General features: G+C 39.4%; 1 protein-coding gene across 3 annotated transcripts in view; it reads left to right on the plus strand.

The window, feature by feature from the left end:
* The window catches only part of TBC1D14 (TBC1 domain family member 14), a 102,791-nt gene that overhangs the window by 79,481 nt on the left and 3,265 nt on the right, over positions 1-20,045 (plus strand). For 2 of the 3 annotated variants that reach the window (XM_043971452.1, XM_043971453.1), the window contains 2 exons: positions 1,141-1,250; positions 12,367-12,625. In XM_043971452.1, the coding sequence (XP_043827387.1) occupies positions 1,141-1,250; positions 12,367-12,625 (369 nt within the window). Of the gene's footprint in view, positions 1-1,140; positions 1,251-12,366; positions 12,626-17,621; positions 17,975-20,045 lie in introns of those variants that run through there. The other variant, XM_043971450.1, reaches the window with a different exon arrangement.

A 20,045-nucleotide genomic window follows, 5' to 3' on the forward strand; every position in this document is an offset into this window, starting at 1 on the left:
TCTTGGACAGAACACATACCTCTGAAATTCTTTCCTTCTCTGTAATGTGTTATTTAAATTATTGGGGGACTAGGCTGGGTTTTCCAAAATATTACTAAATTATATATTAATGTCTATTGTACCAGTTTGGGTAGTAAGCATTTATTATTAATTATTATCACATATTTTTTAAAGTATTGACTGTGTGTCTCCCTGACTTCCTCACTAGTCACAGGCTTACAGGCCTAAACAATGACATACCCAGTGTATTGAGCCAAGAGGGTGAGTGGAGAATAAAAGAAAGTCCAGGGAAGAGGAGAGCAAGCCCCTCTTGGCCCAAGTGTCTTATCCTCCTTTTGGTCGAGTTAGATCACCACACATTGGTCGAAGCTAATAGGTTATATCATTCAGCTCCATTGATTGACTTGGGCGGGGAGGGTCTAGAGATCAAATTCTAACCCTATAGGTGCTAATCGAAAGAATTAATCTGCATTCCTTTGGTTAAAGGTGAACTCACCCCAGGCAGGTTTATGGTGTGAGGGGCAGAGAGCAGCAAAGACTAATGTCTGGGTTTCTCCTAGAAATCCGTTATTAATAATTATTTTCTCACAGTAAAATGAGGATAGTGTTTGCCCTACTTTGTTCCTCAGGTTGTTGACTATACATGGAAGCTTTTTTCTCTCCCAGGTACTAAAGCTCTATGTAAATGTAAGCAGGTACTTCCATCATTAATTCATATGAAATATGTGATGATGGCGGTGATATTAAAAGTAGTCCTCACAGTTGAATTACCTTTGGGAGTGCCGGAGTTTTCTGCTGATTCCAGCCAACATACAGTTTAGCAGCCACAGTGACTTGTCAAATACTGGCATGACTCTTTCCCAGAAAGGAGATACCTTTTTTCACATAAAATACTCTCTGGGTTTTGTTTTGTATTTTTTGCTTAACATGAAAAGTTTTATTGTTACTCCAAGCTGTTTCTAAAGGATCCATTTTATAATTCTAAAAAATAATAACTTGCAATAATTCCTAAAGCCTGTACCTTTCATGAACAATGTTGATTTTTCTGAGATGATTGAATTTGATTAATGAATATGCATTAAATAAGGATGACTTGTAGCAATAAATTGTTTAGTGGTACATTTCACCTTGTTTCCACAGATGTTGACGTACTTTGCAGCATTTGAGGTATTCTTTGAAGAAAATCTGCCAAAATTATTTGCTCATTTCAAGAAACATAACCTAACTCCAGACATCTATCTAATTGACTGGTAAGATTTAGAAATTTGTTCTGTGTTCATTTCTATACACACTCCCTACTTTTTCTGATTTATCTAAATTCTGTCTTCATGGACCAGCTCTTAATATATCTTTTCCCCATGAAACCTTTCCCAACTGTTTCAGTCCTAGGACTTTACAGAGGACAGCCAATAATCTTTATCATTGTTCATTTATACCTTGCTACTTGTTTCAAGCCATAACACCAATGTTTTTAAAAGCAGTTTCTTAAATGAAGGACTTCACTTCTGGAAGATGAGATGTTGCCTAGTAGATGAATCATAGTGTAACCTAGTGAGATCAGGTAGACTCAGCTGCACTCATAAGGATCACTTCTCTTCCAGTTTGCCTGGATGGATTTCTTGCTACTGTCTTAGTTCACTAGGTTTCATGCAGTATTTGTAAAATGAAAAAAAAAAAATCTTAATGTTTGTGTCAGAAACCACTAATGACCAGTTCCTGAACTTGGAAGTAGCCACTGTGGCACAATTAATATGTGGTCACAGACCATTGATTGGAAAATGCTTATCTATATTAGAGGTCTCCAAAGTAGGGGGCCTCAGCACTGCTGCACAGGGTGCATAATCAGCCAAGCAGAGATGGGGCATCTGGGTTGCATCTCACCCTCCCCATTTTAGCCAGCTTTTCTTTGTGTTCCATAGATCCTATGCCCTTCGCCACTGTTGTGGCTGTGCAGGCTCCAGACCTCTTTCCTTTTCCACAGAGCATCTTCCCCTTGGGGCATTTGTGATTCACCAACAACTTAAGCACTAGCAACTACGTGGGTAAAACCCCCTTCCCACCAGTGAACCCAGACCTTGCCCTCCGCAAAGCAGCAGGCAGTTTTGAGAGCAGGACAGAGTTAGCTCTACAGCGTGAGCAGGCACAGCTGGGCCACAGTCTACCTCTAGACTTTTCCCCTTTTCTTTCAAATCCGCTTCTCTGCTCAGTTTTCCATTTTCCGTTTGGACACTGCTATTCTTCCAGTGACCAGGAGCTGGCATCCTCACTCTTGCTTCACATACACAGTCACTTGCCACATCTTGTTTTTATCTCCCCAGCATTTCTCACAGCACATATTCCCTCCATTATTAGGACCACCACCCTCATTCAGGCCCATTTCTCACTATGAACCATTGCAGTAGCTTCTCTTTAGTCTTCTTGCCTCAAGTCTCTTCCCACTCCAATTCATCTTCCACATGGCAGCTGCCAAAGTGATTTTCCTAAAGCTAGATCAAAAAATCAGTAAGCATTTACTTATGAATTTGGCTGACTTTGTGCCAGTCACTGTGCTAAGCTCTAGAGATACAAGGAAAGACAAAGCTCCCTCCAGGAGCTCAAAATCTGTTGGGGGGAGACAATATGCAAACAATTATGTACAAAGAATCAATCTATCTATCTATCTATCATCTATCGTCCAACTATCTATATCTATCATCTATCTATATCTTTCTGTCTAGCTATCTCTATCTATCTATCTATCTGTCTGTCTGTCTGTCTGTCTGTCTGTCTGTCTGTCTGTCTATCTATCTATCTATCTATCTATCTATCTATCTATCTATCTATCTACAGGACAAGTTAGTCTCAGAGGGAAGGCCCAAAATTAAGAAGGACCTGGAAAGGTTTCTTGCAGAAGGCCGAATTTTTTTTCCCCCTTTCAGGGCAGTGAGGGTTAAGTGACTTGCCCAGGACCACACAGCTAGTAAGTGTCAAGTGTCTGAGGCCGGATTTGAACTCAGGTCCAGTGAATCCAGGGCCGGTGCTTTATCCACTGTGCCACCTAGCTGCCCCAGAAGGCCGGATTTTAACTGAGACTTGAAAGAAGCCAGGAAAGCCAAGAGGCAGAGGCAAGAAGGGAGAGAATTGCAGGCTTAGAGGATAGCATGTGAAAATGTCTGGAGTCAGGAGATGGAGTGTCATTTGTGAGGAAGAGCCAGGAAGATGGTGTCAGTGGATGGTAGAGTCTGTGGATGATAGGAAGGGGCTGGGTCTTGAGGGCTCTAAAAGCCAAACAGGATTTTATATGTGGTCCTAGAGGGAATGAATAGGGGGGAGACATGGTAGAATGAGGATTTTAGCTTCAGACTGTGAGCCTGGGAGACAAGAATGGTGCCCTGGCAAAGGGTTTGGGGAAGAGGGGGAGAGAATGAGCCCACTTCTTGAGATGCCCAGTAGATGCCCAGTGGGCAGTCAGAGTCAGGAAGGTTAGGGGTGGGTGAATGGATTTGAGAATCATTATATAGAAATGACCATCGACTCCATGGGAGCCCATGAGGACTATGAAGGTTTGTTGTTCTGTTGGGCCCCTTGCTGCCTTTCCACTCCTCTTGTTCATTATTCCCCTCTCTCGACTCCATGGTCCAGTCATACTGGCCTCCTTGCTGCTCTACAGGCCATGCTTTTCCGTCTTCATGCCTCCTCCCCCTCCTCCCCCTCCCCCCTCCTCCCCCTCCCCCCCCTCCCTCCTCCCTCTTCCTTCTTCTTCGCTGATATGGGCTGGAATTTGGGGTCAAATTGATTGTGAGTTGTCCCAAAAGAATTACAAGACTCAGTGACTCAGTTTCCCAAGTTTTATTGCAATACTGTGATGACCACAGGGAGAGAACCAGAATATTGGAAAGGTATCTCTCAAATAAGGAAAGGAAAGACAGTTATATTTATAGTATAGATAAATTGATTATCAGTCTCATAATAATTTCCACCTAGGGGTTTTACAGGGGAGGGCTTATCCTAATTTGGAGTTCCTGGGGTCCTAAGCCAACCCCTGAGGCAGGTACCTTTTTCAGTGGAGGTGTGTTTTGGGGGTTTACATGTCATAAGGTGAATCTGGGGACAAATTTGGCCTTTTCTGCGCATGTCACTTTCTGATTCCCATGGCTAGTTTCAAAATATAATCATTTTTCATTACAATTTCTATAGGTTGTCTTTTTCTTTTATTGTTATTTTGACCTGACCTGTTCTGGTCTGTTATGGATGTTGATCACTATGGGTACTAGAACCTAACATAAGTTATCCATTAACTGGGATCTGACTCCCCTTTAGAGCTAATATCTGTATTAGAGCTTGGGTCTTAGGTTTTTCTATTAACCCTTTTTTGCCTCCTACATTAGAGCAATGAGGGTTAAGTGACTTGCCTAGGGTCACACAGATAGTAAGTGTCAAGTGTCTGAGGCTGGATTTGAATTCAGACCCTCCTGAATCTAGGCCTGGTGCTTTATCCACTGCTACACCTAGCTGCCCCCACTCAGTTCACTTCTGTTTGCCTCAGTTTCCTCATCTCTAAAATGAGCTAGAGAAGGGAATGGCAAACCTCACCAGTATCTCTGGCCAAGAAGACTTGCTGGGCCCCAGAGTCAGAAGAGCCAGCCTGTCAGTGGAATGTCTCACGCTGAGCCTAGTGCTCAAAAGATGGTGGGATAGGACAACACACTGGAGCAGGAATGCCTGTCACCTTCTGGAATCTTGTTCAGCCACATTTCTGGGCAAGTTGCTTCACTCCCACTGGTCTCAGTTGCCTCATCCATAAAATGGGGATGATAACAGCACCTACCTCCCCAGGTTGTTGTGAGGATCAGATGAGATCATCTTTGTAAAGCAGAGCGCAGGGCCCTGCCTGGGATGCAGGGAGAGCCGTGTAAGTGTTTATGATGATGACTTTTGCTATTCCTTCGTCCTCAACCTATACAGCTTATTCTTTTGAACCTAAATTGAGGCTTTGATGTTCCTTCCCATACGTTTTATCGTATTTGCTTTGGCATATCATTGTAAACCGTCAGGATCTTTTTGGATCTGAATTCTGTTGTCTAGTGTGCCACTTTCTACCTCTGTGTCATCCACAAGTTTGGTGAACTGGCCCCTTGTGCTTTCATCCAGGCCATTGATCAAAATGCCCAGCAGCATTGGGGGACAAGGCAGAACTTCCTCCTGATTGCTTTGCCAAGCTTGAGGTAGGCAGCACTGCTCATAGCAGAGAGCAAAGTCTGGAGGCCGGAAGGACAGGCGTGTATGATACATACTTGACCTTGTGGTCCTGGGCAAGGCAGGTGCAGATGCTCAGTCCTCCCTCCATGTAGCTTCCTGGGACTATTAAATGGCATAAAAGGTGCTGACTTAACATTGGGAAAGCACATTTCCTCACTCTTGTCTGTTTTTTGTTTGGGGTTTTTGTTTTGGTTTTTTGGGTTTTTTTGGTGAGGCACTTGGGGTTAAGTGACTTGCCCAGGGTCACACAGCTGGTAAGTGTTAAGTGTCTGAGGCTGGATTTGAACTCAGGTCCTCCTGAATCCAGGGCCGGTGCTCTATCCACTGAGCCACCTAGCTGCCCCCCCCCCCCCGCCTTCTCAAATAAAAAAAAAGATTCACATTGCACTCTATCTACATTTTAGACGCAATTATTCCAGGAACAATTTTTATTAATTTAACGTTATTCTAAATTCCAACATTGTTCTGTTTGGGGAAAAATGCTTAAGCTCTTCTAGAGTCCTCATGATTTCAGACAATTTGAAGTAATATTTATAACAATCTTAAACAAGGAAAAGGTCACACAATATGATAAATATGGTTTGGGGTTAACCATTTGCTCCAATAGAATAATAGTCATTAATCTTATCTTAAAACCACTCCATTCCTTCTTTGACTCTGCCCTTAGGTTGGTTATAACTCTAATCTTGTCTGGGAGTGAGGTAAGCAACTTCTTAGCTAATCATGTAAATTATTTTAAATTTGGTTACCATTCTTAATCCATTTTCCCTGGGGATTTATTTAGCTTTGGTTTTTCGCCTTTTACATAATTTTGTAAAAGAAAAGTCCAGAAAGGGCTTTAGACTAGAAAAAAATTTCTTTCTTAATGTTTTCAGTTCAACTGAAAAGGAAGTTTTTAATATGATTCTGCACACCAGAGTTCCCTAGATACAACATCACAGGTCCAGTTCCTATTTTTCCTTTGCAAAGAATGACCTTCAAATTCCAGGAGATAGAACAAAAATGGCTAACAGGTAATCTAAACCCAAGGTAAGATAACTGGGAATGTAAAGGATCTGGTTGCTGTCAGTGAGTTCAGCTCACCAAAACCAGATGAACTTTTTCCTGTGAAATTGAACTTATAAGTGGAATAACTGATTATCTTTGAAAAAGAGTAGAAGACAAGTTAGGTACACATGACCTACAAACATGGTCCTGATTTTCAAAAGTGAAAAACAAATTGTTTCTCGTTTATCTGGAAACTTTGGATTTTTGTTATAATATTCTTGGGAGTTTTTATTTTGGGTTTTCTTTCAGGATATGACCAGTGGATTCCATTTTCCTTTGCTCTCTGATTCTAAGATTTGGACAGGTGTTGTTTTTTTTTTAAATGATTTCTTGAACGATTTCTTTTTTTGGTTATATTTTTCACATAGTCCATTCATTCTTTTTTTCCCTTAATAATATTTTTCCTAATTACACGTAAAGATAGTTTTCAACATTCATTTTTGGAAGATTTCAAGTTCCAAATTTTTCATCCCCCCTTCCCAAGATAGCAAGCAATCTGATATAGGTTATATATGTACAATCATGTTAAACATATTTTCACCTTAGTCATATTGTGAAAGAACCAGAACAAAAGGGAAAAACCTCAAGAAAGAAAAAAATAAAAAACAAAAAAAACCCTAACAACAAATAAAGTGAAAATAGTATGCCTCAATCTGCATTCAGACTCCATAGTTCTTTTTCTGGATGTGGAGAGCATTTTCCATCATGAGTCTTCTGGAATTGTCTTGGATTGTTGTGTTGCTGAGAAGAGCTAAGTCGATCACAGTTAATTATTGTAAAATGTTACTGTGTACAATGTTCTCCTGGTTCTTCTCACTTCACTCAGCATCAGTTTATGGAAGTCTTTCCAGGTTTTTCTGAAATCTGCCTGCTCATCATTTCTTATAGTGTGATAGTATTCCAGTTTATTGATTCTTAAATTATTTCTCCAAATCAATTATTTGTAATAGGAGATATCTTACGTTTTCTTCTATTTTCTTTTGGCCCAAATCACGTCAACTAACTGGAAGGCTTTGTAAGTCTAGTCTAGAGGGGGGCTTCTTAAACTTTTTCCACTTGGCACACCTTTTCACCTGAGAAATTTTTATGTGACCTGGGGTATATAGATATGTAAAATAGGTATACATAACTTTTTACTGTTGCCAAATTTGTTGCAACCCCCACATTCAGTTACACTCCCCCCATGTGGGGTTGGGACCCACAAATTAAGAAGCTTTGTATAGAACTCGGGTTCTGTCTCCTGGTCTGGGTTCCCTGCCTTTGTTATTCAGCTTCATGCCTCACACCAAGCAGGAGTCTGAATCTGAGAGCTTGCTCCTGTGCCTGAGCTACATAGCTGGTGCTTGCTTCTGCTCCTGCTCCTTGCACAGTACACAGCTCGAGGTGGGTCTTTCAAGCCTAGGTGCAGGGCTTATCCTCAGTCGAATCTAGATCCATGATCTAACTCATTGCCCGGAACAACACAGCTGTTGAGAGCCTCCTGTTACTACTCCTTCCACAGTTTCAGGCCCCACTTCTCTCCCAGCTCCACTCCTGACTCTGGGTTTTTCCACCTTGGCTCCATGCATATATCATTCCCCACTTGCCCAATTCTCTACTTTCCCAGTTTCCTTTTATCTGTTGTCTTCCCCCATTAGAATGGAAATTCCTTTTTAGGAACTCTGCTCAACACAGTGGCCAACAATTCCTAAGGACTCATGATGAAACATGCTGTCCTCTTGATACAGAAGTGATGGATTCAGAGTGTAGATCAACAGAAATTTCCTTCCTCCCTCCCTCCCTCTCTTCCTTCCTTCCCTCCTTCCTCCCTCCCTCTCTTCCTTCCTTCTTCCCTCTTTTTCTCCCTTCCTCCCTCCCTCCCTCTCTCAGGAATTTGTTTGCCATGACTATCTATATCTATCTATATAGCCAGATATATAAATATTTTTTAGTAGGGTAACTAAGTGATATAGTGGATAGGATGCCTGGCATGGAATCAGGAAGTCCTGAATTCTAATCTGGCCTCAGATACTTACTAGCTGTGTGACCTGAGTCAGGTCACCTAACCCTGTTTGCTTCAACAACAGTAACAATGCAGTTTTCATTCCTTCTCGAGGGGTGGAAAAGAGGGAGAAAGAGGGAGAGATTTTGGATCTAAAAAGAAAATTGAATTAAAAAAATAAGTGTAAACTGTGAAAAATAGAAATTTGTAGTTTCATGTACAATCATTCTATATTGCATAGTCTATAATATGTAGCATTTGTTAAATTCAGAATAACAGTATTATGAGTGCCTGGCACACTGTGAATGTTTAATAAATCTCTGCCTACTGGAATCATAAAAGCTGCCTTCTCAATAAAGAACATTTAGATATAGAGATAAAAGACAGTGACTATACCAGTAATATTCCTGAATGAAGAACCTGTTCTCTATGCAGATAAACAACTCTCTGAAGCTTGGTCTTACAGAGTTGCTTGACAGGTTATTAAAGGGGGGAAAAAAAAACTTGCTTCACTAGTTTCCTCATGATACCAAGAGAAATTGAGGAAAGCCTCCAGCAAGTTGGGTAGACCTTGTTGCAAATGCAGGGGAAGATGTGGACAAGAGTCATGGAGGATGGGAAGGTTCGGATGGGCTGTAAGAGGTGTCATTGGAGGGAGAGAGACCATTTAGCCCCTGGAGTTGTGCACTCTTAACACTGAACCAAAACCAGACCAAGATGCTGACACCGCCTTTCTGGCAAGGAATCTTGTGCTTCATCACTTGCCACTCCCTTACTTGATGTAGATGTGAGGGAACAGAACATTTCATAACTGTCATTGCCCTCCCACGCTGATTTCAATGTTCAGACAACAAAGAATACGGATTTTTGTGGGAGGTATGAGATGAGGTCATTTAACTTGTCAAAATATTTCCGGTAATAATCAAATGAAGAATTTACAAGGAGATATAAGTGGATCATAGCGAGAAAAATGCCTTGAATTAATGAAGGGGTTTGATAGCTCATTCCCTGCCAAGCTGAGATCTTTCACAAAATTTCAGTTTTACTGATATTTTTGACAAAATGATCCTACTGTTACGGCGAATGTTTACTTTTCTTTTCTTTTCGGTGAGGCAATTGGGGTTAAGTGACTTGCCCAGGGTCACACAGCTAGTTAGTGTTAAGTGTCTGAGGCCAGATTTGAACTCAGGTACTCCTGACTCCAGGGCCGGTGCTCTATCCACTGCGCCACCTAGCTGCCCTAAACTCTTTTTTTTTTTTTTTGAGCGGAATGTTTACTGTTCAAAGAAAACTTTTAAGGCTGAATATACTCTCTTGACTGGCTACCAGTCCTATAAACCCAGAAAAGAAAGTTCTTGTCACCAAAGTCCTTGGCATTGTCAAAGGATTCAGCATCAGAAACAAATAAGATTTTATCAGTGGAAATGACACTAAAGAAGTGATACCATCTACTTCGATATCATCTAACCTATGGGACCTTTCCATCTGACTCGGAGCTGAAGCCTTCTGTTCCGTGGAAAACTAACCCAATAGGGAACTGTCATGTTCAGTTGTTGATTTTGTGTTTCTGACAGTAGGTTTATTTATACTCCTTACTTAAAGACTGCAGTTTTGTCAGCATAGTCTTTCGTTGACAAGCACTGTGACCCTTAGATAACTTCAATCATCATGGTGAGTTACAACCAGCCTGGTAGTGAGAGTCTCTCCAATCTTGGCTAAAGTGGATCTCGAACAGCAGATTCAGGTAGATGTGTGATCATAGTCTGATTGACTTGGTTTAGGACCTGGCAGCATGGCTTAGACTTTGTTAGATTCCAGGGCCACCTTCTTGCTATCATGAGGCACCTGAGGAATGTTGGAAGAATCTTAGATTCTCAAAGGTTCCACCAACAGAGCACTAGCATTTATAGGGTTTTTTTAATGCTGTGAAAAGTCTTCAGGTACCATCCTGGTGATATCCTGTGGCCAATCCCTGAGGACCAGCCTAGTGACAGATGAATAATAGAATACATTTTGAGCTGTAAGAACCCCAGAGACTGTCTGGTCCAAGCCCCTATTTTCTACATGAGGAAACTAGATTCAGGAAGATTAAACAACTCAATATCAGTGGACTGATCCCTAAGTGATGTGGTTATTGGTCTTGAGAGCCCATGAAAGAAAAACTTTAATTGAATTTCAGTTGTTCAAAGCCCCCTTCTTGATTTGTCATCACAGTGATTGGTTGATGGGAGGCAGTAAGTTAGGGGGTGAGACAAAAGAAGCTAAGAATCACATAATTTTTGATACAATCTATGTAGATTAATGTATTAACTGTTGATATTCTAAATGTGACATTCTCATGAAGTTGACATACCTGGAGGAGCTGAATCACTAGCCTTGATGTCGTTGCTGTAACATACTAGATGACAAAAGCAAGTTGCTGCTAAAAGGAAGGCTGACTCAGAGGTTCTCTTTGGAGAGGGAAGTAGTGGAACTGGCAGAGTTGTTTTTTAGTGTGTGTCCAAAAGCAATAAGAAAAAAAATTTGGGGGCACTTTTGGCTATATTGCTTTTTGCCATATTCATTGTGAGCATTTACAAAAAGGCCACAGTGAAGATAATTCACTCCTCATATCTAGTCTGTTGCTAAGTCCTATCCTTTCTACCTTTATAACCTTTCCATTATGTTCCTCCTTCTCTCCTTGGATGTTGCCCCCTTCCTGGTGTGGGCCCTCATTACCTCATTCCTGAATTATTGCAGTTGGCCTCTGATTGGTGTCCCTACCTCGTCTCTCCCTGCTTCAGATCATCTTGACTCAGCTATCAAATCTTCCTAAAGTACAGGTGTGACCATGTCACTCAAACTCCCATGGCTTGCTATTACTCCCATAACCAAATATAAACTCCCCCTTTTAGCTTTTAATGCCATTCCTACCCTTCTAGTCTTATTGTGCCTTACTTCCTTCCACATACTTTACAATCTAGGGGCAATGGCCTCTTCATTGTTCCTTATGCAAGGCACTCTATCACCATAGTCCTGGACATCTCTCTGGCCCACGTTCCCCCCCCTTCACCTTTACTTCTGCTCCTGGCCTTCTTAAAGTCCCAGTTAAAGTGCTACCTTCTTCAAAAAGGCTGTGTTCCTTGTTTTCTTTTTTTTCTTTTCTTTTCTTTTTTTTTTGGGGCAGGGCAATGGGGGTTAAGTGACTTGCCCAGGGTCACACAGCTAGTAAGTGTCAAGTGTCTGAGGTCAGATTTGAACTCGGATACTCTTGAATCCAGGGCCGGTGCTTTATCCACTGTGCCACCTAGCTGTCCCCTGTGTTTGCATATTCTTGAAGCAAGCCATGCCTGTATTTTATCGTGTGTTTGCTGGTCAGCTTCCAGCAATCATGGGTCAGCTTATTGGGAAAATTAACTTTGCTTCTTTGCTGACCTCTGCTGGGAAAAACTGGACTGCCCTTTCTTGGAATGTTCCATAAGTGAAGTTGCAGTATTGTAGCTATATAAATATATAAATATAAATATAGTAACTTGTATCTCTTCAGTAATTCCAATACTCTTCGGCATGGAATAATGCCAATAAAATTTGAAAAGCAAAGTGCTTATGTAAGTGTACATTCATATGTAAAATTTGAAAATGTAAGCACTAGGTTGTTGTTTAGCCATTCATTCAGTCATGTCTGACTCTGTGTGACCCTATGGACTTCTTGTCCATGAGATTTTCTTGGCAGAGATACCAGAGTGGTTTGCCATTTCCTTTTTCATTGTGCCCCCATTTTACACATGAGGAACTGAGGCAAAAAGGGGTCAAGTGGCTTGCCCAGGGCCACACAGGTGGCAAGTATCTGGGGTTGGATTTGAACTCAGATCTTCCTGACTCCAAGCCTGTTGTTCTGTCTTTGCACCACCTGGCTTTCTCATTTTTTTTATTAGCATCACGGAATGAATTGTTTTAGGACAAAGAAAATTATTGCAGATCCTAGACCACTTATACCAAAGAAAGAACCCAGGGCTTCTATTTTAGGTAGACTTGTTTTTAAAAGGTTCAGACTCTGACTGTATTTAAGAGTGTCTTAAGTGCCTGATCCCAGACCTGAAAAACTTGCCCTTCTTTTCCAGGATTTTTACCTTGTACAGTAAATCTTTGCAACTTGATCTGGCATGTCGCATATGGGATGTATTCTGCCGTGATGGTGAAGAGTTCCTCTTCCGCACTGCTCTAGGGATACTCAGGCTGTTTGAAGATATTTTGACCAAAATGGATTTTATTCACATAGCTCAGTTCCTCACTAAGTTACCAGAAGATTTGCCTCCAGAAGAATTCTTTACATCTATTGCTGCAATTCAGATGCAAAGTAGAAACAAAAAGTGGGCTCAGGTAAATAACTCTCTACTCTTTTATAATTTTCCCCTTCAATATGTGACTTTACCAGGCAAAAAATATAATGGGTCCAATTTTTATTACATCTTAAAAGTTTAGACATCTCTCTCCTTATACCTTTGTGTGGCAGAGTTAAGTATTATTACCATCCTGCATATGAATAGACTGAAGGGAAGTGATTTTTGCTATAATCACACAGTATGTCAATAAATATTTATTAAGCTCCAACTATGTACCAGACACTGCTTAAGTGTCAGAACTGGGAGATAAATTGAGCTCTGCAGACTCTCAAATCTAGTCCTTTTTGCACTTTATGATGCTGTATGAGAGAACAATGCACTTCAGTTCTATGTGGGTTTGAAATCTGTTTCATTTAGAATCTTGAAAGAGAAAAGAGTAAAGCCCTTACCTGAGGAGCTGGGAGACCTTGGCCCTCCTCCTCCATGACTTTGCTCTGCAGTCTTTGACAAGACACTTCACCTCTCTGGGCTTCCATCCCCATGTTACTTCATTTGCTCTGTGTCACAGCCTTTTGAAATAGCTTCTGTATTTTACATTTTACACATGAAAGAATCAGGTACAACTGGCTTTCTCCAGGCCAGATGATGAGAAAGTGCTGGTGCAGGGCCTGGTGAGCATGTGGGGGGGCTCCAAGCTCATTTTCCATTCAACGATAATGTCTATATTATGATCCTATTATGATCTTTTGAATATTTACCTTTTCAAGGAAACATGCAAGGTGAAATGCACCCATTTAGTATTTCAAACCTGTGAATTGCTTCCCATTTCTAAAAGGAGAAAAATCTCTGCCCTACCTTTCTAGAAAAGTAGTTGTTAAGGATAAACAAAATCTAATAGTTATGAAAGTATTTTGCAAGGCACAAAACATTAGATGTGTCAGCAAATTACTAACAAATCCAGCCCTTTTTTACAGTGTAGGGAACTTCATAGACACACACATATATACATATGCACACACACATACATACATACACACATAAACATATATTTTTGTTTTTATTTGTTGAATGAATCTTGAATTCTTAGGTTTTTTGCCTCTGAAATGAAAAGGTTTGGCTCATCCATGTTAGTGTTTTAAGATGATTTTCCCAATTTCCTCTGCATAACTGTTTGGCCTGGCAGCTGAATTAAGAGAATAGGTTGTGGACTACTATGGACAATTAGGAATTTAATCATCATTTTCAATCAGTCAATATTTAAATGCCTACTATGTACCAGGCACTGTGCTAAGTGCTAGGGATACAAAAAGATGCAAAAAGATAGTCCCCACCTTCAAGGAGCTTACAATCTAATGTTAGTATTACAGTCTATTGTTGGTGTTACTTCTGTCTGAAAATTAATAACAATGCTAACTCTAACCCCTCCCTGTCTTTGAAATCCCTTACTTTGGTGTTATATTTGGGATAATGAAAAACTAGAGTTGGCCTGATCCAGCTATTTGGTGTTAGACTCTGAAATCTTTGTCATATTAGTCTGGGGCTCTTGGAAATACCACTACCAAGTTCATTTTTGAAATGATATAGGAATACATCTTATAGTTTTTCCCCTTTCATAAAGTTGTGATGTTTGCCACCATCACCAGTAATGGCTCCATACTTTCTCTACTCTGTGTGTTTCCTGGTAAATTAAAAACAAAATCTAGATATACACAAAGTTTACCTCTTTTATACATGACTCTTAGCTTTTAGACTGAATTCTATAAGGATCACCTATATCCTTAATATACCCTCTTTGGTAGGAGCTTATGTGTGTGTGTTGGGGTGGGAGATAGGGTCAGGAAGGCTACATGTTGTGTAAGAAGATGCATTGGACTTGGGGTTAGTGTGTTCTTCCAGTTCTGTCATTTACTATGTGACCTTAATCAAGGTCCTGTCCTTCTCTCTTAGTTTTCTCATCTATAAAATCGGCATATTTCCACTACCTATTTTCAGGGTTGTTTTGAAGAAAGTGTTTTGTAAATTGTAAAGCACTATACACATGTGAGCAATATCTATTAGTATTGCCTATGTTTTCATCATTTTTGAGTTCCTTTAGTTCAAAGTAGTTTGAATTCGGAAATCATATAAAGTGTTAGTGCTTATAATAGTGCTAGATTTCCTTTTAATAATATGGTCATAACAACTAAATACTGGCAAAATCAAGATTGCCTAACTTATCCAGCAATTTTTTTTTTAGTGCTCCAGAGTTCTGATAAAGAAAGCCAAGAAAAAGTCATAGTGAGTCATTTTTCCAGCCCAGGACAGCTTAGGAGACAGAGAGGTTGCCTGACATTGGGGTTGAGGCTGCCCAGGAGCTCGCAGTGGCAGTTGAAGTGGGAGCATTCCAGCACCCAAGAAGTTTAAGACAGAACAGCAGAGAAGAAAACACTGGAGAAGAAAGAGATCCCAGGGGATTTCTGAACCAGTGTCAGATGTAGGAATGGTTGTCACCCACCTGGCATCTCTGTCTCACATGAGCCAATTCTGGGTCACAGGTCCAGGGGTGGTTTACTGAATCTCAATCATGCACAAGTCAACAAACCTAACCTTGAGTCAAGAACTTGCAGAGCTAAGATTAGGAGGGCAAGGAACATACCTGTCTTTGAATCATACCATTTTGGAAGCACTGAAAACTTCCAGGGTCCCTTCTGAAGTCGTGAAAGCAGCAAAAGGACATGAAAGAACAGATGCTCAGGCTAGAAATCTCTTTCCCTACCACTGCCCTGCCATAGAAGAGAGCATTCTAACACTAACATAAAATACAAAGTCAAGGAGTACACTGAAAGATGAGTAATCTAAAAAAGAGAGAAAGAGAAAAGAACTCCAGGCACTATGGTGATAGGGAAGCTCAAGATATGAACACAGAAGATGGCAGTGACTTGAAAACATCTACAAGTAAAGCCACTAAGAAAAATGCAGATTGGACACAAGCCCAACAAAAATTCCTAGAACAAGAAGAGATTTTTTTTTTTAAAGGAAAAAGAAGATTAAAAAAAAACAGATAACACATGGGAAGAAAACATGGGAAAAGGAATGAGAGCAATGCAAGAAATATGTGAAATGAGAAATAACAGCTTGATTTTTAAAAAGTAGAAAAGCTTACTGAAGAAAATATCTTCTTGAAAATTAGAACTGGTCAGGTGGAAGCTAATGACTTCATAAGACATTGAGAAATTATAAAACAAAGTCAAAAGACTGAAAAAATAGAAGAAATTGTGTAATGTCTCAGAGGGAAAAGAAAAGACAAGGAAAATAGATTAAGGAGAGTTAGGAATCATTGGATTACCTGGAAACCATGAGCAAAAGAAGAACCTAGACCATCATATTTCAAGAAATATTAAAAGAAAAAAACCCAGATACTGTAGAACCCTAGGGTGAAGTAGAAATATAAGCAATCCCATTTTTACCTCCTAAAAGAAAATCCAAAATGAAAACTCCCAAGAATATTATAACCAAAATGCAGAGCTCCTAGATCAAGGAGAATAATATACTGCAAGCAGACAGAAAAAAAGAATTCAAGTTCTGTGGGGTCACAGGATCAGATGAGATTAGTATCTACCACTTCGAAGAAACAGAGCATGGAATATGATGTTCCAGAAGGCAAAAGAGGATATTTTATAAAATAGAGGATTTTCAAGAATCACTGATGAAAATAAATAAAATAAAATAAATCAGAGCTGAATAGAAATTTTGACATTCAAACACTAGACTTAAGAGACACACAAAAAGGTAAACATGAGTGAGAAATCTTAAGGGAATAAATAAGGTTAAGGTATTTGCAGTTTTCTGAATGCATATGATACATGTAACCCATCAGAACCTTATCATCACCAAGGGTCTTAGAGTCTAAATAACCAGATAGCCTGGGTGTGAGTCTATTATGTTAGGATGATCTCAAAAGAATAATGGAAGGGTGGGAAGAAGAATGCCTTGGGAAAGGGATGGAGGACAGAATGAATGTGGGAAATTATGTTGCATAAATACAATGTACAAGCAAGAGTTTATGCAGTGAAGGAAGGCAGTGAAGGAAATGAGCTATAGTTGAACCTCTTTCTCATCTGAACTGGTTCAAGGAAAGAAAAATACACATATTCACAGAATTGGGGACAGAAATTCATCTTACCCAACTAGGATTTAGGAGAAATGGGGGTTAACAAGAAAGGATTAAGGGAAGAAAAGAGAGGGTAGATTAAGGGAGGCAGTGGTCAGAAGTAAAACAAACTTAAAGAGGGGACCAGGTGAAAAAGAAGATACATATAATAGACTAAGATGGAGGCAGGTAACCAACTTGCAATCATAACTGTCAATGTGAATGGAATGAACTTACCTATAAAATGGAAGTATATAGCAGAATGGATTAGAGACCATTATCCAAGAATATGTTATTTACAAGAAATACTCTTGAAACAGAAAGAGTTAAAATAAGAAATTAGAGCAGAATCTTATTATTCTTCAGTGGAAGTAAACTCTCAGACAAATCAAAAGTAAAAATAAATCTAATTAAAAATGGTAAACAAAGGGGGCAGTTAGGTGGCACAGTGGATAAAGCACCGGTCCTGGATTCTGGAGGACCTGAGTTCAAATCCAGCCTTAGACACTTGACACCAGCTATGTAAGCCTGGGCAAGTCACTTAACCCTCATTGCCCTGCAAAAAAAAAAAAAAAAAGGTGATAAATAGGGAAACTACATTTTACTAAAAGGTGCCACAGACAATGAATTAATAGCAATGCTGAACATATATACACCAACTGACATAGTGCCTAAATTCTTAAAGGAAATTTTAATGAACTATAGAAAGAAGTAGTAAAACTATAATAGTGGAAGAACTCCATTTACCCCTCTCAGACCTAGATTGATCTAATCGTAAAATAAATAAAAAGTTGAGGGGATGAATGGGAATTTTGGAAAAGTTAGATATGCTAGATTTCTGAAGAATATAGAATTCGAATAGAAAAAGGTATACCTGGCAGTCTTTCCCTCTTCTCTCTGCCAGCTTCACCTGAGTCCTGAGGACACCATGAGCTGGGTTGTTCAAGAAGAGTATAACCAACCCTGTCCTCGGAAGCCGAAACCCAAGACCCAAGAAAAAGGCCCTCTATGGTTCTTGGTCAAGGCTTGGCTTGTGAAGGCCCTCATAGGGATGGAGGTTTCGAGCAATGGAGACCCTTTCAGGAGCTCAGATTAAGAGAGATCTATTCAATCAAGAGGAAAATGGTGAAAAGCCTGAAAAAGCAGAGGTCCTAGTTTTCGGGAGTAATCATTGTAGAATAAGAGCAAAAGAACTGGTTGAATGTATCATCCTCTCCTGATGCTGCAGGTGAAGCACAGAAAGCAGTTGCCCAGATGTCCATTCAGGAAAAGAAGTAATATGCAGCCCAGCTGGTTTTTGTTAATTTTATACAAATAAATTGTTTCTGGGTTTTTTGTTTTTGTTTGTTTTTGTTTTTTTAGTGGGGCAATTGGGGTTAAGTGACTTGCCCAGGGTCACACAGCTAGTAAGTGTTAAGTGTCTGAGGCCAGATTTGAACTCGGGTACTCCTGACTCCAGGGCCGGTGCTCTATCCACTGCCCCCTGTTTCTGTTTTAAGAAAAGAAAAGAAAAGGGTATGCCTGTTTCTTAGCTCTGCATGGAATTTTCATAGAAATTAACCATGTTTTAGGGGATTCAAAACCTCATGAACAAATGCAGAAATATAAAATGCACTTTTCTGACCAAATTGCAATAGAAGTTACATTCATAATGTCCTTTGAAACATACATTAAAAATTAATTATAAATGAAATAAAACCAGTGCAGCCAAAACTAGAAAAAAAAGCATCAGAGTGGGGGAACATTTGCAACAAGTTTCTCCAATAAAGATTTAATTTCTAAATGATATATGGAGTGGAGTTCAATGTACAAGAATCAGAACCATATATCAATTCATTCAAGGATATGAATTGACTATTTTCAGAGGAAGAAATCCAAGCTATCATTGTTCAGTCATGTCCCAATACTTTGTGACCCCTTTTTGGTGTTTTCTTGGCAGATATACTAGAGTGGTTTGCCATTTCCTTCTCTAGTTTGTTTTATAGATGAGAAAACTGAGGCAAACAAGGTAAGTGACTTGTCCAGGGTTATACAGCTAGCCAGTGTCTGAGGCCAGGAAAGATGAGTTTTCCAGATTCCAGGCCCAGCACCCTATTCACTGTACCACTTAGCTGCCCAATATTTAAAAAGTCTAAATCATTAATAACGAGAGAAATGCAAATTAAAACAACTCTGACATACTCCATCACAGCCATAAGATTGACTAAAATGACAAATTCTGGAAGAGCTGTGGGAAAACAGTTACTTCAGTGCACTGTTAGTAGAGCTAGAAACTAGTCCAACCATTCTAGAGAGTCAATTTGGAACCATGCCCACAAAAGTACTAAAATGTGTATGCAACAATTTTGACACAACAATAACCCTATACCCCAAAGACATCAAAAACAAAGGAAAAGACTCCTATGTAAAATACTTTTAGTAGCTCTTTTTGTGGTAGCAAAGAATTGGAAACTGATGGGGAATAGTATATAAACAAGTTATAATATATTACTATGTTGGAAATACTATTGTGTTCTAAATATCATTTCAGTAAAACATGGGAAGACTTGTGTGAACCAAGGCAAGGTGAACTGAGAACCAGTAGAACAGTTTATACAGAACCAGTAATATTGTAAAGATAATCAACTTTTAAGGACTTAGGAATTCTGGTCAGTACAATAATCAATCATAGTTCCAAAGGACTCATGCTATTTACTTCAAGATGGATAGCCAATAGATTATATAGATTAAGAATTCAGATTGAAGTATATTTTCTTTCCTTCTTTTTGGACATGGCTAATGTAGAAATTTGTTTTTTGTTACTCTACATATTTGCAATGGATTTTTTTTTCCTTGCCTTCTCAGTGGAAATGGGAGGAGAATTCAGAAATTCCAAATTTAGAATTTGAATATTAAACAAAATAAAATAAAATAAAAAACCTAGTACCATCTGACCTTGTTTACAGAACACATTTACTGGACATTTTCTTTGTCAGATGAATAATACAGTGCTTTCTCAAAGTAAATGGGGAAAAAAGTCCATGTCTGACATAATTTATAGTTATAATGTAATTATTTAGCTTTTTATAGTTCCTGAGTTGATGCTTCTTTCTTTGTGTTGCTTGTTTTTTTTTCTCTCATTAATATGAATTCTTGTTGGGTTAAAAATATTTGCTAAAAGTAAATCTAAGAATTCTAAAGATTTATTTGTGGATTTCATTGATGTAATATTATCCTAACTCAGGGACACCTACTATAGTCACCTCAGCTTTTAGCAGCCAATTGTTAGAGCTGTAGATATCATATGTTCTTATAGACTTTTTTTGTGTCAGGTGAGGTAATTTGCATG

Source organism: Dromiciops gliroides, chromosome 6 (genome assembly GCF_019393635.1).
Source record: "Dromiciops gliroides isolate mDroGli1 chromosome 6, mDroGli1.pri, whole genome shotgun sequence".
In the NCBI taxonomy this organism is placed as follows: domain Eukaryota; kingdom Metazoa; phylum Chordata; class Mammalia; order Microbiotheria; family Microbiotheriidae; genus Dromiciops; species Dromiciops gliroides.